Raw genomic sequence first — 27,583 nt, 5'->3', positions numbered from 1 at the left:
TGGTCCTTGAGCAAGGCACTTAAGCCTAATTGCTCCAGTAAGTTGCTCTGGATAAGAGCCTCTGCTAAATGACTAAAATGTGAACAGTATAATAGGTACACTTTGCTGGATAACAACTACAGCATTTTATTAAGAAATTCTTATTTTAACTCCATGTTTAAACATTTTAGATATGTCTTTGTTCAATTGGACACGTTTTAATAGTGAGAATATTAACTTTTGTGACAATGTAATCCTTTAAAGCAGCAATTCTAAAGAAGGAAGCATGCATGTATTGTAAATGCATAGATGCAACTGAATATTTATGTAACTAATGTCCATGGTGTTAATATTGCTGCTACTGTTTGTTGGAATACTCTGTGGCACTTTACAACACACTTAAAACCATTTTCTAATCACTCACAGTTTTCTGAGATAATACAATGTAAACAAAGTTCTCCATTTTTGTCTTTGCCCCTTAATAATTTTATAACTGCCAAATGCATGCTTGTATATATTATATCCAGCCAGTATTATCCTTTGGTGCCCCTTGAAAACATTCTGCCTGTAACGTAATGTTCACATTTACCTGTATTTGGTCCAATGAGGTCCTTACACCTTTGATATTAGGAAAGTGGCAATGCTCTATTCTTATTTGAAAGGGATTTTTAGTCACGAATCTAATCAAAACTACAGGAAATACTCTCAAAAGGGTGCACATTTTTGCTTTTGCCCTAGCACTACACACCTGATTCAAATAATCAACTCATCATAAGCCTTTGATTGGTGGAATCATGTGTGTAGTCCTAGGGCAAAAGAAAAATGTGAATCCTTTTGGGTCCCCAGGACCAGGATGAAGAGAAACATTCTCTGTCATTGTTTTCTGACATATGTTTGGAAACCCCCCTCTCTCTCCCTCTCGCTTTCCTCAGTCTTTCTCATCGCCAGTGTCAAGGTGTTGCATCAAATTGCCAGGTTTTTCACCCAACCAGCACTTGGTCTTTCATGCAAAACCTCTTCCCTGTGCATGGCAGTCTATCTTCAATTTGCACTGAGATCTAGGAACCCATGTGAATTGATAACTCGGCTTAACTTGCAGTCTTGCTGCTGTGAGGTTAGGTACAGTTATCTTGGTTAAATGCAAAACGGGCCATTTCCCAGGCTCTGATGTTGAGAAACAAAGACAAAGTGTGGCATGTTGAAACAAAGACTACAGTACCATTCTGGCACGGCAATGCACAGCACTTTAACCTGAGGGCTTCCCCATACTGTTCCCTTCAACAAGGCTGATTGAAATATGATTATGTATGCAAGTACATACAAATGTATATGAATAAGAGTAGAAAACAGCTCACAAGAGAGATCATGGTCTAATTGTTATAGTATGATCCACAGCACAAAATGGTTAAATCAACGTTGTTTCAACGTAATTTGTCAATGTATTGTGATGTGGAAAATACATTGGATTTGAAAAAGTTATCAACTGTTATTTTGAGGGTGACATTTCAACCACAGAATTATGTCATCATTGTAATCAATTTTCAACATAGTCAACCTTGAATAAAATATGTTGAATTTGTACCTTTGAAACAACATCAGATCTTCAATGTTATATCCATGTCAGAAAAAAAACAACAGGCTGGGCTGTACCTGGTACTGGAGAGTTGATCTATCTACAGCTACCCGTTGGTCCAGGGTTTTAACAAAGCCCAGCCCTGCTTAGCTTTGATATTTTCCACTGACTACTACCAATGTGCTATCGTGAGAATAATTATTGAGAGATCTCTTAATAGCTAAATAGATTCACTGTTGCTATCAAAGTAATTCCAAAGGTCATATAAGCAATGTTCCCCCCCAAAAAAATCCGGCACTGAGCAAATTTCAGGTCTGCTGAGCGCAAACTTGAATGTTGTGAAAATTCTGTGTAACTTCCAGCGTGTGTTTACTGCTTTAAGTTACAGTTTTAACAGTGGCCAAGTAGGCTACTGTGGCTATTTGGTCATAATGTAGGACTACCATAAAAAAAACTATGGAGAAAATGCATCCCATAACATTGTAACATGGAAATAGCTGTTCTATCATGCAGCCTACAGTAGCAGCCAATATGTGGTGGTCAATGTAGGCCTACATCCATGCAGGGCTTGACATTAACCTGTTTATCCTCTTGTCTTTCATAAAAGGAGGTGACTGAAAATGTTTTTGTGTTGTTTGACGTAAGAAACCACTTTACAAAAGAAAATGTATTATTATTTCCATACCCTTTTTACAGAGAATCAGACAAATTATGCTACCCTCTGCTTATTGGCTACTTAAGCCTGTCTCAATATACAAAACTGCCCCTTTAAGACAAAAAAAAGCTCTTTACCTGACTCGCTTTTCAAAGATGTCTAGGAATGTGCACGTTTTGTGGTCTTATAGGAAGCAATCACTCCCCTATTGCTGACTACAAATGATCTATAACTGGGCTAATAACTCACTAACTAGCAAAGGATACAAAATGCTTTGATCTCAAAACAAGTGCATCTTCTCAAGACCACAGCTGTAAACACAGTCCAGTTCAAAGTAAACGGCACAGATCCATATATGGCAATGGTCTATTTGTATATAGGCCTACTACAGCTCTGATTGGTTATGCCGCATGGGTCTGTGTAGTGTACGGGCTGAGTCGTGTGCAATAGAATCCTACTCCGATGAGGTCTGCCTTCAACAAAATCTCTTGCATAGTTTGTTTTGTTTCAGGGTGTTGCATTAAAAGTGGCTAATATTGCGTTGATTCGACCACAATTGCCACAGTAAAAGGAAACGTTGATAGTGTTAACGGAAAACTAGAGAAACTGGATATTGAATTGTGTTTAGTTGTCAACACAACCAAATATCAACATTTGAAGGAGATGTAGCTTCTGCTTTGGTATTTCCATCTGTGCCACTGACATAGTTTGGCTTGAATTCCAGTTTGCCTACAAATAAAAAAAAGCATTTGTTGGATTCATGTCCCCTTCTCAACCAAAAATCTAAGTTAAAGAATAAGACTAAATCAAATCAAACTTTAAATAAAGTTTGATTTGATTTAGTCCCGTTCTTTAGATTCAATTTTTGTTTTATATGGAGACAAACTGGAATTAAAGCCAGACTACTGGCACAAAAGATACATATTTTTCAAATGTTGATATTTGGTTGTGTTGACCAAACACAATTCAATATCCCTTTAGCAATACAGCAAATAGCCTAAAGTTAACGCAATCTTACAAACTAATATAACAGTATTTATTCAATGTTAAAATTAGTAACACACCAATGGTCACATTTTGAGGTTACTGTACTTTAAATGTCTTATGTAATCATAGAAAGTGTGCATGTTCAAGATGATAGCATGCAAAGGTCGCAGGTCTGTGGAGATCTTCACAATTGCTTTAATAACGTGCAGAATCTCGAACAGCATTGATCAGTTCCACCATTTTTTATGTATTCTCAACTGCAATCCAGGTCATTTGGTTGTGCTATTACATGAAGCACAGTGATAACACATTATATTGTTGTATAAATACAGATGATCTGACATTGTTTTTCCATTCAAATTTGGTTGGGCTTTTAGATGGTTGAAAGCATAGTAATAACACGTTGGGAATTCAACACATTTCTGGCTGTCTTTTTGAGTGGCTCTCAACCAAATATTACCCAAATGTTCACGTTGAAATGACGTGGTGCCCCCAGTGGGGAGTGTCTCATACAAACAGAAAAAAAGTCATTAATAATTGTATGAATTTGTTTGGTGACAAAGTTTTTGATGAAACACATAGATTGTAGTACTTCACAGGAGAAACAGTTAACATATTAACAAATGTATAGCACTAAAACAGCATTTAGTTTATGAATGTGAAATTTTATCATTTAAATAGTTGCTTCTAGTCATTTTCTCATTCTGGCCAATGCATGCTTAAGTGTTTTTATCAGTGTTGTTTTTTGGTTCTTGAATGCTTATTGATATTGACCATACAGATTATGTTTAGTTTTCTGAAATGCATACTTTGAGTACAATGTAAATAGAATTTGGTTTGTTATTGATGAGGATGAGGAGATTGACATTCTAGTACCACAAGTGCAATACAATGTCACGCACACACAAACACACACTCAAACACTGTATACATTTTGAAGTTTTACCTCCTCAATTACGAAGATGATATAAAAAGATTTTCAATTAAATGATCGTGTTTGTATAGATGCACTTGTAAATAAAATGTACCTATTGCCAAATGCAATCAGAGATGCTTTTGTTTATGCAGCGTAGCCTACTACACACATTGCAATCTATATTGTCTGCCGACACTCAAAGGGTGCACTTGGGTTAGTTCGCTTGTCACGTCGGATGAGCGTAGAGGCATGATACAGTATGTTATGTTCTGTTAATTTAGTGTGAACCCGATCCAAACGGAGCGCGGGCAAGCTAAATCAGGCAAGCTCATTTTCAGTGGCCGCAGTTGGGGCCTAGGACAGAAGAAGGCTGACGTGCCTGCTCAGGTAGAATATTTGAGTGGGTGTAGCTTAAGTTTTGTGCCTGTTTTTTTCCCAGAAGAGACAGGGGTCATGAATTGTGTTTCTAGTTAGGCATATGGCACAATTTTAGAGCGAATACATGTGATACCACCAGATTCCACCGTCCACACCTGTTTGCAGGTGAACCTCATCACCTGAATTCTGGAGTTTGTAAGGTAAGAAGTTTTACTTTACTTTCATACACCCAAGTACTTCTCTGCAGCTGCCACCACAACATCTATTTTCTGTGATTTACATTCCATTTCTGCGGTACAGTTGATAACCACGGCTAAGAAACCAACCTTACTGAAGCAACCTTACTGAACCTTGTTAAGTACCGGTACTTGTGCCATTCTTCAGGGGATTAATCACTGATGTTCCCATGGAGGCATGAGCCCAAGGGATGGAGGGGATGTAAACACATCAGACGGCTCGTAAAGAACATTATGAGAGATGACATCATGTTAAAATCATGGGCAAAACAGGACAATCCCTGTTTAGGTCATTAAGATTGTTTGACTACTATCATACTGTCTTGTATGGTGTCTTATTGTCCATCAACAAGGTGAGGGCAAATCAAAACATGGTCATTATCGCAATTGTTGTGGAATAAACTTTCCATGTAGGCTTAGTTTATAATGCTACATTGGAGTGGGTCTAGGGTTTATGGGATCAAGGTGTTGATGTGAGCCATGACCAGCCTTTCATAGCACTTCATGGCTACAGAACGTGAGTGCTACGGGTCGGTAGCCATTTTGGCAGGTTACCTTGGTGTTTTTGGGCACAGGGAGATCTGCTTGAAACATGTAGGTATTACAGACACGGCCAGGGAGAGGTTGAAAATGTCAGTGAAGACGCTTGCCAGTTGGTCAGCGCATGCTCGGAGTACACGTCCTGGTAATCTGTCTGGCCCTGCGGCCTTGTGAATGTTGACCTGTTTAAAGGTCTTACTCTCATCGGCTATGGCGAGCGTGATCACACAGTCTTCTGGAACAGCTGGTGCTCTCATGCATGTTTCAATGTTGCTTGCCTCGAAGCGCGCATAGAAGTCATTTAGCTCATCTAGTGGGCTTGTGTCACCTTTGTAGTCCGTAATAGTTTGCAAGCCCTGACACATCTGATGAGCGTCGGAGCTGGTGTAGTAGGAAAACATTGTCATTATTGCACTTGTTGTGGAATAAAGTTGCCATGTAGGCTTAGTTTATAATGACAACCATAATATACAATAACTCAATCCACCATGGGGACCTTACCCAAATAGATGGTTTAGTTTCATGTTCGCGTTGTTGCTCTGTACAGGCTAGTATAGTCAAATAAGGGCACAATCTGCAAGTCATGTTTTTACAGCATTGAAATGCAAATATAAAATGGAAACCTTGCTCACAGGCAGCTGACAATAACAGATGTCACCATTTAGACTGGTTAGTAGGGCTGTGCACGGACCTTTCAGGGGGCAGGTGAAATGAAAAAAGGGTGAAACAACTTAAAAAATGTATATCTCAAAAGTCATAAAATACTTTGTATGTAGCGGGAAAAAAAATACATTCTTGAGCATAGGCCTATTCATTTCTGCAACAACACACTCATCACATATTGTAAGCAAGCTAGCTACAATGCTTCCTAAAGACATGATTGGCATCAGGAAAAGAGGGTGGGATATCAGCTGATCATTGATGTTCATGATTGATGTAAATCTGATAGTTACTTAAAAAGACGTCACAATGACTTGCGGGCAGTGGGTTCAGAACAACAATGACAAAAACTGTACACCAAAAAAAGATACAATATACAGTACCATTCAAAAGTTTGGACACCTACTCATTCCAATGTTTTTCTTAATTTTTACTATTATCTACATTGTAGAATAATAGTGAAGACATCACACTATGAAATAACACATAGTGTTATCATGTAGTAATCAAAAAAAAGTGTTAAACAAATCAAAATATATTTTATATTTGAGATTCTTCAATGTAGCCACCCTTCAACTTGAGTGCTTTGCACACTCTTGGCATTCTCTCAACCAGCTTCATGAGGTAGTCACCTGGAATGCATTTCAATTAACAAGTGTGCCTTGTTAATTCCACAAAGTTAATTTGTGGAATTTCTTTCCTTAATGCGTTAAGGAATTTCTTTCCTTAATGACAATCAGTTGTGTTGTGACAAGGTAGGGGTGGTATACAGAAGATAGCCCTATTTGGTAAAAGACCAAGTCCATATTATGGCAAGAACAGGCTAGTATTACAGAAAAACAACAAAACATGTCAGTTTTATTTATTCATCACATAGATTGATCAAATTCATTTATAAACATTCCTACTGCCCATCACTGGCAGCTAAAATCCAATCAAACGCTGTGTTTGTCACTCTACACTCGCTCTCCTCCTCCACTGATGATAATGCACACACTAGAGTGTCTAGCCTTGGGCTCCCGAGTGGCACAGCGGTCTAAGGCACTGCATCTCAGTTCGGTTCCAGGCTTTATTACAACCGGCCGTGATTGGGAGTCCCATAGGGCAGCGCACAATTGGCCCAGCATTGTCCAGGTTAGGGTTTAGCCCGGGGTAGGCCATCATTGTAAATAAGAATTTGTTCTTAACTAACTTGCCTAGTTAAATAAAATAAATATATTCTGGCTAGTCATCTCTTTGCTCCATGCACCTTGGAAAGAACCGTTGCCTGATCCAGTCAGGCATTCAGTAGATAGGCTACGCTTTACCAGGTCCAGTCAGTGTGCCCCCTCAGCAAAATACTTCTGACAGATCTTTTTTTAATAATTATGAAAAAATGTGGGTTTAAAAATGTTGTTCAGTAATTTACTTTGTTAACAAACATTGGAGTAAAACAAGATTATATTTTGGGTTCTGATGGGGTACGACAGAACTAAGCTCATGAGGCATTTATAAATGATATGGCTACATATAATGAATTTATTGATGTAGCAATGATGTGAGTTGTATGAAGCCAAACCCATTGTGAAGTTACCTCACTCAAGCTGTTATCTCTTCTCCTTTGCCTTCACTGCCAAGCCAGGCATCGCACTGGAGATTTCATCTGCAAGAAGAATAACTACAGTTTCAACACATGGCCAAGCAACGCCGTTATGTTTTCGCCCAAGTTGCGCTTGTACTGTTTGGAATAGTAGCCATTTTCCTTCTAACTATTCCCACCAAGGACTTGACCGAACCTCCGGAATGTATGGTAAGATTCGTTGGGTTATTTCTGTGTTCACAGCTTTTATGCGGTGTCGTGAAATGTAAGATGAACCCATTTCCAACGGTGAAATGGAGAGTGCAGTGCGGTGTCCGGTCCTCTTGCGACACTGCTACGCATTCATAATATAAATTGCATAGTTTAAGTCCACTATAACACTGTTGATAAGAAAATTATGTTGACAAGCAGTCAACAATTGAGTAAGTCTATACACCTGATACGTAAAATAATACAAGAAACGTGTAGCAATTCAGTTAGCCTACAGTACCATCTTAGGTTTATAGGCTTAAAATGCTCTTTCCATACACTTGAATAAGGTTGATGGCCAACCTTTCTTAGCTTCTATCAAACAATACACCAGTTATGAGAGGACAGTCACTGAAAGGTAATAAAACCTGTTTAGCCATAAATGTGCCTGTCCCATTGTCATTATAGCCTTATTTTCTGCCGCACTTTTGTTTTCAGTGCATTCAGGACAACTGTGAACTCGGAACCACAAAACGAGCTCCGATTGGGAAAAATACATTTGAACGGTCATCCAACTCGGAATTCCAAATTGGAAACTCCGGTATCTTTCTAGAGCTCCAACTTTCTGACCTGAATACCACTGACGTCGTGATTTGACCTCGTTTTCTTTTAGTTCCCAGCTGTCTTGAAAGCACCATTCACCCGGAGAACTGTTCCAACATGGGTGTGAGCTGCTGACAACCTAGTGACACTACCAAAGATTTGTATAACTAATGCAAGATAGACCAGAGCCTGTCGTTTCCAATGGGAGCAAATTAATCATAGTGGGCAGAACAGGCGAGGATTTGGGCAGAGCCAAGCACTAGCTAATGAGATCCTATTGGCGCGTTCTAGCATTTATTTGCAGATTTACGTTAGGGAATGCCTACTCTGAAGTGCGCTTGTGCTATAACTCACTTTTCCCTTGCACTCTTTCTAAACAACGCAATATTTTTTAAACTTTGGCAACGGCTAAAGTCTAGTTTTGAAAACAGAAAACTGTATGGAGATCAAATGTTTCATCATGACAAAATTTGCAGGATGTCGGCCAAAATCCACCTTCTCCCACTGCGGGCCACTGGGCATCCTCTCATCACCATATTTGGTAGTGAGTGGATATGCCAACTGAAGGCTTTACATTTGTACATCCTGTGAAATGTCTGGCTCATTGTTCTATCTGTGACACTACATTGTGGTGTCCAAAGCAACCTGCTGACAATGACCATGTTCGAGAGCATCAAGTCCATGAGGCATTGTTGGCGAGGGGCTTCTCCTGACACCTGCATTACATTGCAGACAGGGTCCTTGGAACTCCCCCCTTCCCCCACACCTCTTTCTGTCTTTTGCTCTCTGTGTGTGTGTCTCTCTCACTGTGTCTCTGTGTCTCTCTCTGTGTGTGTGTGTGTGTGTGTGTGTGTGTGCGCGCGTGCGTGCGTGCGTGCGCACGCTCTCTTCACTGCTCATGGAGCAGCCCCCTGGACTTCTTCAGAATGCTTTTTACATGGATGGCATGTAAACTAACAACACAATTGTGGGCAACTTGGTGTGTATGTGTGTTGGTTCTGGTGTAGTCTGGTGTGATGTCACATACCCTCATGCATGCCTGGGTCTTTGTGCTATGTAGAAAGAAGCCTCCACTCGCTTGAATAGACATTGCCAATGGCTCAACCCCCTGTATGTTTGGGTGAATTCAAAAATCTCAAAGAAAAGAGTAGTTTAATGCAGCTTGAACCATAAAAGATGATAACTAGTACTTCTTACATGTGTTACTGACAGTCTGTTTATGTAAAGCATATGAATCAAACCTCTACTGGTTTTCATATAAATCTTATGAATACCCTTCAAGTTGTATGAATACCATACATTGTGTTAAAAAAAAAAAAAAAACGGAAGCAGCTCTTTGTGGAGGACTGGCCTGCAGATGTTCTGTCCGTTAACAACCTAGAACCGTGGGAATGACTACTAGTGCATATTTTGTCAGTGGTGTATATCCATTATGTTTCTTTTTGGTGCATATCCATGTTGTTCTGTTTTTGGAAGACTCTCCCTCTAACCTCCCATTAGCTAGGTTTCCATCCAATTGGTGAAAGATTTTCATGCAAATGTTCTAAAATCTGCATAAAGAAAATGTGCACATTTTCCCACCAGTGGTGTGTTTCCACCATACGGACTTGTTGCAGATAAAAATCAGTGCGTGATGTCGTAGTGCACACAAAATGTACTTTTTCACTCAAGTTTTCATGTACCGAATAAAAAAATGTGAAGTCCCCTATATCATCACAGCTGGGGATTACTACAGGTCGTCTTTGTGTAGCCCCTATTGCCTCTCTCTTATTATTTTCCCATACCAAAGCCGTCAACCACACCTCCCTGTTAGCTGGTGAAATTGTTAACAGTCAGTCTGTTTAGAAAAAGTTTGAAGGTCTCATCCTGTTTCCACCCCTCTGCCCCATCAATCATGTCAGTGGATGAGCTCGTTTTCAGCAGAAGAGTTTTTGCGGGGGTTATTGGGAGGTCGAAACAGGAAGATGTATTCCTCGGGTGAAACATACAGGCCATGCCAATCAGCTGTTTCGCCATTTAGTAGATACAGATAGTTATACTTAATGCCAGATAAATTGTCACCGCACTTGAGTTATTAATGTCAGCTGTGTAGACAAACTCAGTGGCCTTGTGGTTAGAGTGTCCACCCTGATATTGGGAAGTTGGGAATTCAATCCCCAGCAGAGTTATACCCGATGATCGGGTATGCTTGGAATTCCGTATTAAATTCAGCGTTCAAAACATCTGGGAGCTCGGAAATCTCAGACTTCTGTGCGTTTGAAACAACTGGGAACTCAGAAAAAAAACTGGCCTCTTTCTAGAGCTCTGACCTGAAGATCCCTCCGTCATAATCTTTCAGAGTTCCCAGTTGTTTTGAACACAGCAAAAGGCCCAGTGCAGTCAAAACTGGGATTTCCTGTGTTTTATATATATGTCGACACTATGAGGTTGGAATAATATTGTGAAATTGTGAATATTATGATAATGCACTTTTAGTGTAAGAGCTGTTTGAAAACACCGCCTGAAATTTCAGCCTGTTTTGGTGGGAGTTTTGGCCTTTCCATGGTGACTTCTGTAAATTAGTTAATAGACCAATAAAAAAGACTTCCAAACTTCTCTGACAATAACAGCAAATTTTCTATTTTCCCCTTCCCACTCATACCACTCCAAGACAGTCCTAGCTAAATTCTTGCTTGAGAAATTTCTCTTTGCTATTAAGCTATTTTTATTTTATTTTATTACCATTTTAAAGGTCCAATGCAGTCGTTTTTAACTCGATATCAAATAATTTCTTGATAACAGTTAAATACCTTACTATGATTGTTTTCAATTAAAATGGTCCAAAAAATAAATAAATAAAGCTTCTTGGTCTAATAAATAATTTAGAGCATGGTGTCACCATGGAAGGCCAAAACTCCATCCCACAAAAACAGGCTGACATTTCAGACTGTCTTTTCAAACAGCTTTTACAATAACAGGGGATTTTCACAATTTCACAATATTATTCCAATCTCATACTGTGTAAATATATATAAAACATAGGAAAAGCATGTGTTTCACTGCACTGATAACAATCACAGTAAGGTACTTAATTGTTGCCTAGAAATGATTTGATATAGAGATAAAAAATTACTGCATTGGACCTTTTTAGATAGATAGGGGTTAAAGGCCATGCAATAGACTCGTCTCCTGTACTTGTAAGCTTACATCAAGCTGCCTCAATCTACAGAAACAGGAGATACAGCTCCTATGAGCTGTTCCAGCTTCCACAAGGCTCGTTCCAGGATACTTACTTACTGTACACCGTATGCTACTCATTTCTGTAGTATTATCCTATTTCCTGTGTGCAGTTTCACACATGCATGCTGTGAGAGACATATACAGTTAGGTCCAAAATGATTGGCACCCTTGATAAAAATGTGCAAAAAAGACTATAAAATAAATAATAAAAATACTGAGCTATATTGTATGACCAAAACAATGGGGAAATTATATTATTTTATACTAATACAATTTCTCAGAGAAAGAGATTTAGAGTAACAAGTAATACTTTTTTCTCAAAAAGATAGGGTTTAAAATTATTGGTACCCCTGTTTTCACTACCTTTCAATACCTCACCTTGCGAGGATAACGGCACTGAGCCTTTAAAAAAAATATATATATATGTGATTGGAGAACACATTGGGAGTAATCTTAGACCATTCTTCTAGACCAATCCTCCATGTAGAGTCTTTCCAGATCCTTGACATCCTTCGTCTGTGCTTATGGACCCCCCTCTTTAATTAAAACACAGCCTGGAGACGGAGATGGCCATTGCAAAATGTTGATTTTGTGGTCAACTAACAATTTCTTTGTGGATGCTGATGTCTGCTTGAGGTTATTGTCTTGGGGATCCATTTGCAGCCAAGTTTCAGCCGCATGGCAAAAGCAACCAGGTTTTTGACTAAAATGTCCTGGTACTGGGTAAAGTTCATGATACTTAACAGAACCAAATAGCCACATAGCAACAAAACCGACACGTGCGCAACTATGGAGCAAAACAGACAGGGTTGGTTTAGATTGTTGACAACATGTAAACTATATTTAGTCTCCAATGTTTATTAAAGTAGGTATGGGGTTCTTTTCTGCAAATGCATCTTTCTTTTGATGCAAAACCTACGACTGGTGTGTGTGGCCAAAGAGCTCTATTTTCATGTAATCTGACCATAGCAACAGTTCCAATCCAAGTGTCAATGACGTTTAGCAAACTCCAGGCGTTTACATTTGTTGGATGACGAAAAAATAGTGTTTAGAAATATTATATTCTTATTTTCAATAAAAGTGACCCTAAAATGACGCACTACATTATTTATCATTCATTTTTATTTGGTACAAAATAATCTGAAACGCAACCAAAATAAACTGCAAATGCATTCAAGAAGTTTGTGGAGTCACAAGCTTGATGTAATCATTGGGTGCTAGGAATATGGGACCAAATACTAAAGTTTTGACTACTTTAATACACATATAAGTGAATATGTTCAAATACTTTTGGTTCCCTAAAATGGGGGGACTATGTACAACAAGTGCTGTGATTTCTAAACCGTTCACCCGATATGGATGAAAATACCCTCACATTAAAGTGCCGGAGTACAGAGCCAAAACAACACAAATCTGTCACTACTTTTGGACCTCACTGTAGCTCAGTATTGTATGTTTTATTTCATACAGTCTTTTTTATTCGGCTTTATCAAGGGTGCCAATAATTATGGTAATGACTGTATATTACCATGTAAACACACATGCACATTTAGCATGAGGCAAAACATACAGAGACGGGAAAGGTCAATTGAAGGGGGGATTGAAGTGGAAAGAATGTAGATTAAGTTAGATTATTCTAGTCATATGGGTAGTGTGTGTGTGTGTGCACGCTGTCACAAAAACAGGAGGCTTCTGGTCTGAAAGCAACCCATGTTTGTCTGGTCTGAGAACAACCCATGTTTGCAGATCATGAAGGAGCTGTTTGGAGTGTGTAAACTCCAATCCTGATTGTGCTATGAATCATCAACTCTAAACATGGTGAATTGTGTGTAAATGTTCAAATGAGAAAGGCAACAATAACTTGCCAAACACAGTCAGCGAATTAAACAAGTTCCAACAGCCTTGTCAGAAAAAGAGAGCAATTCAAATGTAATTATGTTGTCCAAAAGTGGATGTTTAGAGTTGATGATTCATAGCACAATCAGGATTGGAGTTTACACACTACAAACAGTTCATGATCTGCAAACATGGGTTGTTCTCATCCTCTCTCACTTGCTCCACAACTTTCCATCTATCTTATCTTGTGTAACGAGCATTACCGAAGGTGGCTCCCTTTCCTGTTCGGGTGGCGCTCGGCGGTCGTCGTCGCCGGTCTACTAGCTGCCACCGATCCCTTTTTCCCTTTTCGTTTGGTTTTGTCTAATTGTTTTCACCTGTTCATTGTTTGGTTGTTAGGGTGGTGTTATTTAAGTTCGTTTAGCCCGCTTCTGTTTGTGCGGGCTTGTCCTTCTGTTTTTGTATGAGGTGCTTTCGTGTTTTTTGGGGTTTTCCACTGTCCGGATTATTTTTCCAGTGTGTACTGTATTGGAGTGGATTTTACGCCAATGTTTTGACGTTACCAGTTGTATTTCTGGTTGGACATTAAAGTGTGGTTTTTCCCCGTATCTTTGCTCTCTGCGCCTGACTCCTCACCCATTTTCCTCATCGTTCGTAACATCTTGAAGTAAACATGCAACCAACATTCTTGCTACCAAAATATATACACATGTCATGAAAGCCAGAGGCCACCATTTGAAAGAAGAGGTTTATAGTCAATCAAGTTAAATGTCTTCCTGTGCCTCTATCCCTATTAAATGTCTTTGCGTAGATGGATTTCAAACACCTGAACATTTGTAGCCTTTTATTGTTTGGAGTAGAGTAGACCCAATTAGGTTGTCTTTCCTTTGAGATTATTCTGAATCAGCAATTTTTGTCAATATTTTTCCCTCTGTCTTTAACCTCCCTCTCCTCTGTTCTCTCCAACCCTCTCCCCAGTATGGGATAGTCTTGGACGCAGGCTCCTCCCACACAGCTATGTACATCTACAAGTGGCCAGCAGACAAGCAGAACGGCACGGGTGTGGTCACTCAGCACAGTGAATGCCATCCAAAGGGTAAGAGTGTCCCAATAGAAGGATTCTTCCAGGTGTTTGTCTGCTATTTACCTAGTGTTTACATATAAATTACTTTAAACTTATTAAAACAAGCAATATTACCATTTGTTAGTAACCAATTATTTGAAGTAATCACCAGAAAGTACAGATTTACATTTTTAAAAATTGTAAATTGCAGGCAGATACAAAATTATAGTAAAATTGTGTGTTACCCAAAGCCTTAAACCCTAAAATCTCAATTCTACTTTTGTTGGGTACTCTGAGTAGGAAAGAAACATTGTTTTAGTTAAATGGTGTGGAAGTTTTTTGGCACTCCAGTTGGCAAAGAACAGTTCCCATTGTGTGCTGTGTGCGGGCCTTTCGGCTAACTCATCACACAAGGCTAGACATAAAGAAGCAGAAAAACATGGATGCCTAGCAATGGTGGATTTGTCAGTAGTTCTGCAGTGACTCAGTGTGCTGTGTGCTTTTCCAGTCCTGTCCTGCATACATGACTTGCGTGTTCATATAGATCACAGTTGTTGGCTGCTTTCATTAATGTGAAGTATTTGCAAATACACCAGCTTTCCTGATGTTCATGTAAACAACACTTTCCAGGTAGTAAGACTCAATAATCTCCAAGTGCTCTTTTTTTATGTACAGTAGCTACTGCATGTGTGCATGTCTCCCTACCATCGTTTTCTATTACTAGTCGATTTGATCAATGTTAATGTTAAATGAAATATAGTTACAAATATACTTCTACAGGTTTGTCTAGGGAGAGGAGTTATTTTCATAAACTCAGATGACTAGACCACCAAATAAGTGGATGGAATTAGTGAAATTGTGATAATGTGTGGTCTGACTATATTACATATTACATACAGTAATGTATCATGTTCCCGCCATGCAGGTGGAGGAATCTCTAGCTACGTGGGACAGCAGGGAGCAGCAGGGAGAAGCCTCCAAATTTGTCTGGACCAGGCCATGCAAGATATCCCCAGAGCCAGGCACCACCTCACACCTGTCTACCTCGGAGCCACCGCTGGCATGAGGCTCCTCAAGTGAGTTATAGTGTGTTAATGAGTGTGAGTGCACAAGCATGTGGCTGTATCAAGGCACAAGGTGAGACCCAGATGCAGACACAGGAGGCAGAGTCTTACAATGTTTATTATTCCAAAGTGGTAGACAAGAGAATGGTCGTGGACAGGCTAAAAGGTCAGAACCAGATCAGAGTCCAGGAGGTACAAAGTGGCAGAAAGGCTCGTGGTCAAGGCAGGCAGAATGGTCAGGCAGGCGGGTCCAGAAACAGGCAAGTCCAGAAACAGGCAAGGGTCAAAACCAGGAGGACTAGAAAAAGGAGAATGCAAAAAGCAGGAGAACGGGAAAACCGCTGGTTGACTTGGAAACATACAAGACGAACTGGCACAGAGAGACAGGAAACACAGGGATAAATACACTGGGGAAAATAAGTGACACCTGGAGGGGGTGGAGACAATATGAGTATCGAGCCGGAGGCTCCTGGAGAACCAGTTGTTTGTGAAAGCCAAGAAGTGTGAGTTCCACCGCTCTACATTCTCCTTTCTGGGATATGTCATCGCTGATGGAAATGTCCAAATAGATCCTGAAAAGGTGAAAGCAGTGGTAGATTGACCTCAATCTACGTCCAGGGTGCAGTTACAACGTTTCCTAGGGTTCGCTAACTTCTACCGCCGTTTCATTCGGGGCTACAGCACCCTGGCGGCCTCCCTCTCTGCACTCACCTCTCCCAAAGTACCGTTCACATGGTCTCCAGCTCTTGACAGAGCCATTGTGCACCTGAAGCATCAGTTCACCACAGCACCCATCCTCATCCATCCGGATCCGTCTCGTAAATTTGTGGTAGGTTGATGCTTCTGATGTTGGAGTGGGGGCCATCCTGTCCCAGCGATCTGCCCAGGACCATCCCTGTGCCTTCCTGTCCAATCGTTACAATCCAGCAGAAAGGAACTATGACGTAGGCAACCGAGAACTTCTGGCGGTCAAGATGACGCTGGAAGAGTGGAGGCACAGGCTGGAAGGAGCAGAACAGCCATTTTTGGTTTTGACCGACCATAAAAATGTGGAATATCTCCATACAGCCTAGCGCCTTAACTCCAGGCAGGTGGTGGGCTTTGTTATTTACAAGATTCAACTTCACCATTTCCTACCGCCCAGGGTCCAAAACAATGTGAATCCTGATGCCCTCTCCCGCCTATACAGTTCCTCTGCCAGACCCTTGGTCTCCAAAACCATGCCTTGCGGCTTTAGTGGGTTGGGGTATTGAAACCCTGGTTCGCAAGGCATAACGTTCCCAGCCTGACCTGAAGGGGACCTTGCTGACCGGTTGTTTGTCCCAAACTCAGTCCAATCCTGGAATGGGCTCATTCCTCCAGGCTGACCTGTCATCCAGGTTCCCGTCGAACCCTAGCCTTCCTCCGACTATGTTTCTGGTGGCCCACAATGGTTCCTGACGTTTCTGCCTTCGTCACCGCTCAGAACAAGACCCCACGGCTGGCCTCCTGCAGCCACTACCGGTTCCTCATCGTCCATGGTCTCATATATCTCTGGACTTTGTCACCACCCCTCCTCCCCATGTCATTGATGGCCATCCGGCATACACGGTAAAACGCCTCCTGGGTGTTCGACCACGGGGCAGGGGTTTCCAGTACCTGGTTGACTGGGAAGGTTGCGGCCCGGAGGAGAGGTGCTGGGTTCCCGCTAGAGACATCCTGGATCAACCAGGTATGCGCCCAGGTAGGACGCCATGTGGCGCACCTAGAGGGTGGGGGTACTGTCAGACCCTGATCTGTTTCGCTTGTCTCCACCCCCTCCAGGTGTCGCTTATTTTCCCCGGTTTATTTATCCCTGTGTTTCCTGTCTCTCTGTGCCAGTTCATCTTGTTTGTCAAGTCAACCAGCGTTTTTGTTTCTCAGCTCCTCCTGGTTTTGACCCTTGCCTGTCCTGACTGAGCCTGCCTGCCTGACCTCGAGCCTGCCTGACCTCGAGCCTGCCTATCGTCTTGTACCATTAGGACTCTGACCTGGTTTATGAACTCTCGCCTGTACCCGACCTGCTTTTTGCCTACCCCTTTTGGCATAATAAATATCGGAGCTGTCACGACTTCTGCCGAAGTCGGCCCCTCTCCTTGTTCGGGCGGCGTTCGGCGATCGACGTCACCGGCTTTCTAGCCATCGCCGCTCCATTTTTCGTATATCCATTTGTCTTGTCTTGTTTCCATACACACCTGGTTTTCATTTCCCCAATTAAGCTACTTGTATTTAACCCTCTGTTTCCCATCATGTTTTGTGTGTAATTGTTTTCTTGTTCGGTGGTGTTAGTTTACGCGCTCTACTTTTATGTTCCGGTTTTTGAGCGCGTTTGATTCATGTAGTGCTCTCGTTTTTTGGAACTATAATAAAAGTGCGCCTGTTCATTATAATCTGCTCTCCTGCACTTGACTTTGCCTCCAATACACCATCCTGACAGGAGCTCAACCATCTGCCTCCTGTGTCTGCATTTGGTTCTTGCCTTGTGCCCTTATACCGTCTGCTTTGCTTAATATAAGGAATTTGAAATTATTTATACTTTGATACTAATGTATATTTTAGAAATTACATTTACTTTTGATACTTAAGTATATTTAGAACCAAATAATTTTACTCAAGTAGTATTTTACTGGGTGACTAACTTTTACTTGAATAACTTTCTATTAAGGTATCTATACTTTTACTTGTGTATCACAATTGGGTACTTTTTCCACCACTGGTAAGGATTTCCCGCTCCAGGGCAGACAGGCAAGAACAGGCCCCCAGGAGCTGCCAAGCTCCTAGAAACACGATCACACCTGTTTCAGACACACGGTCATATTCCTACAATCTGTTTTAAAGACACATGTTCACACTAAGTTATACTAAGACCCCCATACCCATGCAGACGTACACATAGACATGTGTCATGCTCTTGTTCACACCTGTTTCAGACACATGCAATGTTAACAGAATTTAGGTCAAAGAAAAACATACACACAAATGGCACAATAAGAGTTTCTAACCCATGCAAATATGGACATTTCTGCATCTTTGTGTTATCAGGGTAAAATGTGAGTCGTTGTGGTTCTGAGATATCTAATAGGAAATGAGTCCACAACAAGCTTGAGAAATTTTGCATTTGTCTGCTAGATAGGGTATTGTTGTCATGCTGAGTAATGTTTTTCATTCCATTCCCCATGTTGATCCTGAATCTACTATATCTGAAGTAGTACATTTCACTTTGTCAACAGTATCTCCAGCCCTATCCAGTCAGCCCAGGTTTTACAGGAAGTGGGTCATAAAATCCAGTCCTATCCATTTAACTACCAGGGGGCAGCCATCTTAAGTGGCCAGGAGGAGGGAGCATATGGCTGGGTCACTGTCAACTATCTCTTGGAGAACTTCATCAAGGTACCATGGTCCAGCTTTCACCTTTCATCTGATTAGAAAATGGGGTAACGAGAAACACTCAAATAAAAATTAAAAAACTTTGCTCTCGGTTAATATAACCGGGGTTACATCAGTAACCTCTGGTAGCCGCTAGATGCGGTTGTAATAAACTGAGCGGTTTCTGTTTTCTTCCTACAAATGTTTATCTTTTGAATGGTTTAAGCAACAACAACAATTGCACCCCTTCACTAAAAGATAAATCTCAGTAATACCCACAAGCCACGCAGGACTCATTAGAACTGAGTGGACAAGACCAGGCACTAAATCAGACTGGGAAGAAAAATAACAATCATTAGCTAGGTTTCCATCCAATTGGCGACAGATTTTCATGTGAATATTCAAAGATCTGCATGAAAACTATGTGCATTTTCTCACCAGAGATGTTTTTCCATCAAATTGACTTGTTGTTATAAAAGGTTGTGGGTGATGACGTAGTGATAACGGCAGCCTAGCATTGATGAGCATGTCACCAGAATAAGACCCTCAATATTTTTTGGAAAGGAGCATCAAGCTCATCACCTTGCACTTTCACCACCCTGTGAAGTTCATGATAATTTATTTAATCTGTAGGCTAGTAAACTGCATGCTTTCCTGACGAGTTGTTGTCGGAGGACCACACAACATGTCATCGCCTGACTCCAAATTTACTTCGATATGATGGTTATTAAATCAATATTTGCCCATAAAAGAGTTGCCACCGACATTTCTTGCACAATTAATTTTACCGACAAAAAGATCCCACCTTGTCTAGCGTATTTTGTTTTGTCCACATATAGAAAGTTTACCAACAAATAGTTTTTTCTCCATCAAGCCTGTCATTACATTTTTTATCCAACATGTACTTTACTGGCTTAAAAAGGTTGGATGGAAACCTGATTAGTGACTATGTTCTTTTCTACACAGAAGATTAAATTATTGACTAATGATCTTTTGAATTTCCAAATACATTTCTGATGCATTTCAGTCACTTCTAACAATACTTCCTTTATATTGAAGTACTGTCAGACTGATTTGTAACAGATTGTCATAGCCCCAATTTTTTTTTTTTAAACATTGGCCGTTGATTACATCACCCTTTTTTTTTTTTTACATGGAGGGGTCAAAACAGTTTGGGAAGTGCAACCTCAAAATGAGGTTGCAGGCCAAAACAGTTTGGGAACCCCTAGAGTGTATACGGTTGTTTGAATATAAAGATTCTGCATTAGCATTGCTATCTATGGTGGTTGTAATCGATCCCTGTCTTATTCATTTCTTTGCACGCAACCATAAGCACTTAAAAACGTAAGTATCCTGTGTTAGTTTCATTCTAAGCTTTTGTAGGCATCCTTTGAAAATGTACAGTACCAGTCAAAAGTTTGGATGCACATTCAAGTTTTTTTTTTTTTAGTTTATTTTGTACATTGTAGAATAATAGTGAAGATATCAAAACTATGAAATAACATATATGGAATCATGTAGTAACCAAAAAGGTGTTAAAGAAATGTTAATATATTTTGTTTAAGATAAGATAAAGATAAGATTTGTTGAAGAAATCGTAATAGAGCACTCCACTAATCAGGCGTTTATGGTCAGACAGAAGTGGGGTCAGACAGAAGCTACTCCTCAGTAAGAGGCACATGACAGCCAACTTGGAGTTTGCCAAAAGGCACCTAAAGACTCTCAGACCATGAGAAACAAGATTCTCTGATCTGATGAAACCAAGATTGAACTCTTTGGCCTGAATGCCAAGCGTCACGTCTGGAGAAAAACTGGTACCATCCCTACGGTGAAGCATGGTGGTGGCAGCATCATGCTGTGGGGATGTTTTTCAGCAGCAGGGACTAGGAGACTAGTCAGGATCGAGGAAAAGATGAACGGAGCAAAGTATAGAGAGACCCTTGATGAAAACCTGCTCCAGAGTGCTCAGGACCTCAAACTGGGGCGAAGGTTCATCTTCCAACAGGACAACGACCCTAAGCACACAGCCAAGACAACACAGGAGTGGCTTCGGGACAAGTCTCTGAATGTCCTTGAGTGGCCCAGCCAGAGCCCGGACTTGAACCCGATCTAACATCTCTGGAGAGATCTGAAAATAGCTGTGCAGCCAACCTGACAGAGCTTGAGATGATCTACAGAGAACAATGGGAGAAACTCCCCAAATACAGGCGTGCCAAGCTTGTAGCGTCATACCCAAGAAGTCTCGAGGCTGTAATCGCTGCCAAAGGTGCTTCAACAAAGTACTGAGTAAAGGGTCTGAATACTTATGTAAATGTGATATTTCATTTTTAATTTTTTTTATAAATTAGCAAATATTCTAAAAAACTGTTTTTGCTTTGTCATTATGGGGTAGTGTGTGTATATTGGTGAGGTGAAAAAAACGATTTAATACATTTTATAATAAGGCTGTAACCTAACAAAATGTGGAAAAAAATCAAGGGGTCTGAATACTTTCCGAAGACACTGTACATAGATTACTGCATCTGCCTGTGGAGACAAACTACCCACACACCTCTCCTGTTACTTTGTTTGTCCCTGTGTGCCCACTGTAGTATGGCTTTGTGGGTCGTTGGCTGAGCCCGGGCAGACAGACGGTGGGGGCGCTGGACTTTGGTGGGGCGTCGACCCAGATCACCTTTGTGACCAAGGATGAGGTGGAAGACGAGAGGGACAGGATGAAACTACGTCTGTATGGCCATGACTACTCCCTGTACACACACAGCTTCCTGTGCTACGGACGAGACCAGGTGCTCAAACGCCTACTGGCTCACCTGGTGACGGTAGGAAACATTCTGTTTGGACACAACAACAAAACAACAACCTTATACAGTACAGCAAGGGCCCAAAGTCTTTCCCAGTCATGTCACATTTTCAGGAAAAGCTCTTGGTTCCTGTTACAAGATACTATCATAGTGTAAATCAGGACCATTGAAATAAAGAAACTTTGTTATTAATCATTGGAAACCCACCCACTAACATATCACTGTTTTATATAATTGTTTTCTACCACAGATTTAATTCACTGTGTGTATTTGAAAGTCATCCCAGTACAATTTCAACAATAGATATTGGCACTCAGTACCATAGTACTCCATGCCTGTAGCTTGCTCTCTACTTGATGTGTCAAGTTACTGTAATAATTTCTCACACTCACTCACTCAATCCCTCTCCCTCACCCTCTCTCTCTCAGGCTCAGGATCACACAGGGACAGTGGCCCATCCGTGCTTCCCTGCAGGCTACAGCGTCACCATGAAGCTGGGGACATTGTTTGACTCTCCCTGCACGGTGGCCCAGACACCCAGCTACAGTTACAATCCCCAGGCAGCCCTGTCTGTGAAGGGCACTGGCGATTATGATCACTGCCTGGGCAACATTACTGAGATCTTCTCCTTCCACAGCTGCCCCTTCTCCCAATGCTCATTTGACAAGGTGTTCCAGCCCAATGTCAGTGGCAGCTTCATGGTGAGAGACAGTTTACAGTGGTTAAATCAACCCAAATCTTAGCTTCATGTCCACATCTGGGTTCAACCTTAATCCTAGCTTCAACCACAACCACAAACCTTACCTTTACCCCAACCATAGCTTCATGCCCACATCCCGGTTTAACCCTAATCCTAGCCTCTACCACAAACCTAACCCTAGCTCTAATCCTAGCTCCGGCCCAACCCTAGCTCCAGCTCCAACCTTAACCCCACCCTATCTCCAGCTCCAACCTTAACCCCAACCCTAGCTCCAGCTCCAACCTTAACCCCACCATATCTCCAGCTCCAACCTTAACGCCAACCCTAGCTCCAGCTCCAACCTTAACCCCAACCCTAGCTCCAGCACCAACCTTGACCCCAACCCTATCTCCAGCTCTAACCTTAACCCCAACCCTAGCTCCAGCACCAACTTTAACCCTAACCCTAGCTCCAACCTTAACCCCAACCCTATCTCCATCTCCAACCTTAACCCCAACCCTAGCTCCAGCTCCAACCTTAACCCCACCATATCTCCAGCTCCAACCTTAACGCCAACCCTAGCTCCAGCTCCAACTTTAACCCCGACCCTTGCTCCAGCACCAACTTTAACCCCAACCCTATCTCCAGCTCTAACCTTAACCCCAACCCTATCTCCAGCACCAACTTTAACCCCAACCCTATCTCCAGCACCAACTTTAACCCCAACCCTATCTCCAGCACCAACCTTAGCTCCAGCACCAACCTTAACCCTTACCCTAACCCTAGCTCCAGCCGTAACCCTAACTCCAGCTCCGACCCTAATCATAACTCATCCTTTTTTCTCTCTCTCTGTCCATTTGTCCATCAGGCGTTCTCTGCCTTCTTCTACATTCACCAGTTCCTACAGACTACTACAGGAATCCCTGTCACCACCCCTGCCCAACTAGAAGAGGCAGCCCATTCTATCTGTAACATGAGCATCAATGAGGTTAGCAGCCTTGTCTGTCTGTCTGTCTGTCTGTCTGTCTGTCTGCGTGCGTGCGTGCGAGCGAGCGAGCGAGCGAGAACATTTGTGTGTGAAGGGAAGAGAGCATCCATGCATGTGAGAGAAAGTGTCTCTGTTTGCATGTGTCTCAATGGATGATGGTTTTGTATGTGTTTCATGTATTTCATGTCTATGTCATCCCCATTTTTACATCCTGTTTCAGATGTTGGTGCTGGCCCCAGATCAGGAGCCTCGTCTGCAGGACTTCTGTGCTGCCTCTGTATTCACCAAGGTGCTCTTCACGAGAGGCTATGGCTTTGATGAGATCTCATTTCCCCACATTTCCTTCCAGAAAAAGGTGAGCTTGCTTGTTGGGAATGGTTTTTTTTCTCTATCTCCTTCTTTTACTCCAGATATCAGCATAATCCTTGACATTACACAAAGTCATATCAGCAAAGACATTACAGTATGAAGATAGGCAGAAACTGCTTCTCCAATAGAAATGCCCGATCACACTTGTAGGCGATGTTGTCTAGCTAAGCTCATGCATAGGAACAGGTCTAACGGTTGTCTCCCACCAAACTGCGCATGTGCAGGCCATCAAATCAAAGGCACTCCTTCGATATAAAGTTGTTTTTGACGAAAATGAAAACGTGTCAGTTTGTCACTTTCACAAGGTTGGGTTAATAAAATATTCAACCACTTAAGACGGGGCGGCAGGTAGCCACTTAGGGACAGCAGGTAGCCTTGTGGTTAGAGCGTTGGGACAGTAACCGAAAGGTTGCTAGATCGAATCCCTGAGCTGACAAGGTAAATATCTGTCGTTCTGGCCCTGAACAAGGCAGTTAACCGACTGTTCCTAGGCTGTCATTGTAAATAAGAATTTGTTCTTAACTGACTTGCCTAGTTAAAAAAAAGGTTAAACATTGGCTTGAATCTAGGTAGTGCCTATAGATTTTGAGAATTTTAATTTAAGGAAGACATTTTCACTTCTCTCATTGACTTCTCAAACACCAGACCCCGACCTGGTCTGCTTGGTCTGTTTCGCAAGAGTTCCCAGAAATCTCACAATGTTGCGTCTCTGGGTTTAGAAACCCTATGATATCAGTCTTTGTCATGCATCGTTTTTGAGGCTGCAGCCTCTCCATTGAAGCTTTAACCTCTGAATGTCCTTAATTAGGGCACCAAGTGCGTATCAGAATGCTCTGAGTGTACCCAAGCTGACTGAGGTGTGTGTTTGTGGTGTCACCAGGCAGGGGATGCCTCTGTGGGCTGGGCCCTGGGATACATGCTCAGTCTGAGCAGTCTGCTGCCGGGGGAGAGTGTGGGCCTGAGGAAGGCCCTGAAACCCGGAGCTTGGGCTGCCCTGCTCTTCCTCTTCGTCCTTCTCCCCGCCACCGCCCTGATGTATGTTTCCCTCCAAGCCTGCCGCAGGAAGAAGAAAGGAAGCAGTGACACTGCCAGCTAATCATCATAAGGGACTTCCATTGACACCTGCTTTCACTTTGTTTGGAGGAAAGATGGCAAACTCTTTGTAAGGGTGCTGGTGGTACAATCCTGGACCCAAGAGTGCGTAGATAACTGTATCATGAAGAAGATATAATGTTGTATAAAGTGTTGATCATCTTTACCTTGAGATATAACAAGTGAGTTCTCCCCGGCTGTCAACACATTTTATATATCCTTTTTTTTATGTATACTTTAACAAACCGTTTTTTTTTGTACAAGTATGCATTGTAGGCTATAATTAATGTTCAACATCACTCTCACATGTTACCCAACATTTAAGTATAATTTGTTTGTGCTTTATATTAATTCTGTATTTTGTATTGTGATAACAAAAAATCAACTATGTTTTGTACATGGAGTGGCCTTTGCAGAAGATATGTTAGTATTCATGTGTTTCATACGTCATATTGACTACAACTGACTAAAACTACAAGTACCATCATACCATCCCCCCTTTTATTTCCGGAAGTGTGTTACAGATCATTTACCATAACTGTCCACATTGATCATCACAGAAAGAATTATCTACTATTTCAAATTGAAGAATTATCAGCTGTGCGAGATAGAACTCTACGTTCCATTTCGTGAAAGTATTTTCGTGAAAAAATGTGTACTCAAACGAAGGCTGCTGCTCTTATTGCGAACATTCCAGAGGCAGAAATCGACCCGACTGGTGTGTTCAAATACGTTCTCATTCGAGTACACAGTAAAGAAGACGGCGACGACTCGAGCGTAGATATTGTACGTGGATATGCCTGGGCCGAATATCATGGTAAGAGGTCCAATATTGTCATGTTTTTGTCTTTCAGAGTTGGCTAGCTAGCTAACTGCTGTATGATTCATGTCCATGTTACTGTCCAATTCTACATAGCCTAGTAGCTACTCATGCTGTACTGATGCTTACGAGCCAGTAGGTGGGGCCTTTGTCACTGAAAAATGCCAGAGCAGTCGGTCAGTATTGGTTTGCCTCCACTGTACAGCAAAATAATTACACCATTTGACTAGTTTTCTATGCACGTCACAGTGCTTTTGAAATATGTTGTATTTTCAAGAGCCTTGTTCTTAAACTTTGAGTACAGTACTGATCTTGTGTTTTTGTCACTGCAGCGGATATCTATGACAAGGTAGCAGAGGAGCTTGAGAAAGGAGGGCACCTAGACTGTGAATGTATTGGAGGAGGAAGGATTAAGCATGACTGCCAGTCAAAGAAGATCCACGTCTATGGCTACTCCATGGTAAGAGAATGCAAAATAATGTTATTTCAGTGGAACTCATGTACACCCATTGATTGGGTCTTCTAGTACATTTGTGACCATAACAATTCATCCACATATTATATACCAACATTTTGATACATTTTCTAATATTGTAAGACTGATATTGCATCTCTTAAGTGTTGTTATTTCCTAGCAGCCAAGTTATCATCTCAATTGCCTGCTTGTTCTTTGCAGGGCTTCGGAAAAGCAAATCACGCTGTTTCCACAGAGAAACTGAAGGTGCGCTACCCTAAATACGAGATCACCTGGGCTGATGAGGGATACTGACCTACACTGGACCCAACTTGGTCTTGGTTCAGGCCTAACTCCTTTCTGTGTCAATAAGTGTGGGCCAATAGTACACAGCAGAACCTCAGTGGCATCACATTATGTGAGATCTGAAGACAAACCTGTCAGTACAAAGCTGAAACTGGTACTAAGACCGACACAGTACCTAGTTGCTGACTAATATAGCCAGAACAACAGTGCTTGATTTTCTATTTTGTTTCAGTGAAACAATAGATGGAAAACATATTACTTAACAGAAATCGTTTTATGTTTAAACATAAAATGAATAAATGTTTGCGTTGATTTAATAAATGGTAATGTATGCTTTATTATCATGAAGTCATGTACCTAAGGACATTTACATCATACAATACTGGTAGCTGAAAAGGATAAAGTATGAAATTCCAACTCCGGTCATGGAGTTATAAAACTATTATCATGTTGAGCAATGTCGATTTCAAAACACGGGAAGTAACACACTTCACACTTTTATTTAAAAATAATTTCCTCTGGTTTCAGAACAGAAAAACTCGTCTGTCATTACTTTTGTCTACTTTATCGCACTGTGCATCTATCTAAATAAAGTTCATGTTGTTTTGTCAGCCAGTTAACTTTAAACTGCTGATCAACTGCTACTTGGGTAATGTGGGTATCAAATAAAGTCAGATGAACTCGGTGATCTGAAATGCATTAACCTCCGATGTTGCCATACAGGTACCATGCAGCTGTGCCAAACAATGTTAGGCATGTAAGAGCTGTCACACTACCACATACAGTAAGTAGTATGTGTTAGAGGTTGACCGATTATGATTTTAACGGCGATATCGATTATTAGAGGACCAAAAAAAGCCGATGCTGATTAATCGGACGATTTGTGTGTGTGTATATATAATAATAATTACAACAATACTGAATGAACAATGAACACTTATTTTAATTTGAATATAATACATAAAATCCATTTAGTCTCAAATAAATAATGAAACATGTTCAATTTGGTTTAAATAATGCAAAAACGGTGTTGGAGAAGAAAGTAAAAGTGCAATATGTGCCATGTAAAAAAAGCTAACGTTTAAGTTCCTTGCTCAGAACATATGAAAGCTGGTGGTTCCTTTTACATGACTCTTCAATATTCCCAGTTAAGAAGTTTTAGGTTGTAGTTATTATAGGACTATTTCTCTCTATACCATTTGTATTTCATATA

At 41.2% G+C, this 27,583-nt stretch overlaps 2 protein-coding genes across 2 annotated transcripts; both read left to right on the top strand.

The window, feature by feature from the left end:
* Window positions 1-7,596: 7,596 nt before the first annotated feature.
* On the top strand, window positions 7,597-24,812 carry LOC120025430 (ectonucleoside triphosphate diphosphohydrolase 2-like). The gene is made up of 9 exons (XM_038969948.1): window positions 7,597-7,713; window positions 14,329-14,446; window positions 15,339-15,489; window positions 18,726-18,885; window positions 21,453-21,680; window positions 22,091-22,363; window positions 23,210-23,329; window positions 23,550-23,684; window positions 24,579-24,812. Exons 1-9 carry the CDS (start codon window positions 7,597-7,599, stop codon window positions 24,792-24,794), a joined length of 1,518 nt encoding a protein of 505 aa, XP_038825876.1. The 3' UTR covers window positions 24,795-24,812.
* A 487-nt stretch (window positions 24,813-25,299) lies between these two features.
* On the top strand, window positions 25,300-27,058 carry LOC120025825 (14 kDa phosphohistidine phosphatase-like). Its single transcript, XM_038970516.1, has 3 exons — window positions 25,300-25,607; window positions 25,943-26,070; window positions 26,287-27,058. The coding sequence occupies exons 1-3, from the start codon at window positions 25,442-25,444 to the stop codon at window positions 26,377-26,379; spliced, it is 387 nt and encodes a 128-aa protein (XP_038826444.1). The 5' UTR covers window positions 25,300-25,441; the 3' UTR covers window positions 26,380-27,058.
* The last annotated feature ends 525 nt before the right edge of the window (window positions 27,059-27,583 follow it).

This window comes from Salvelinus namaycush, chromosome 31 (assembly GCF_016432855.1).
Source record: "Salvelinus namaycush isolate Seneca chromosome 31, SaNama_1.0, whole genome shotgun sequence".
In the NCBI taxonomy this organism is placed as follows: domain Eukaryota; kingdom Metazoa; phylum Chordata; class Actinopteri; order Salmoniformes; family Salmonidae; genus Salvelinus; species Salvelinus namaycush.
The sequence above is the reverse complement of the archived record's forward strand: the minus strand, read 5'-3'. Positions and strand labels throughout refer to the sequence as shown.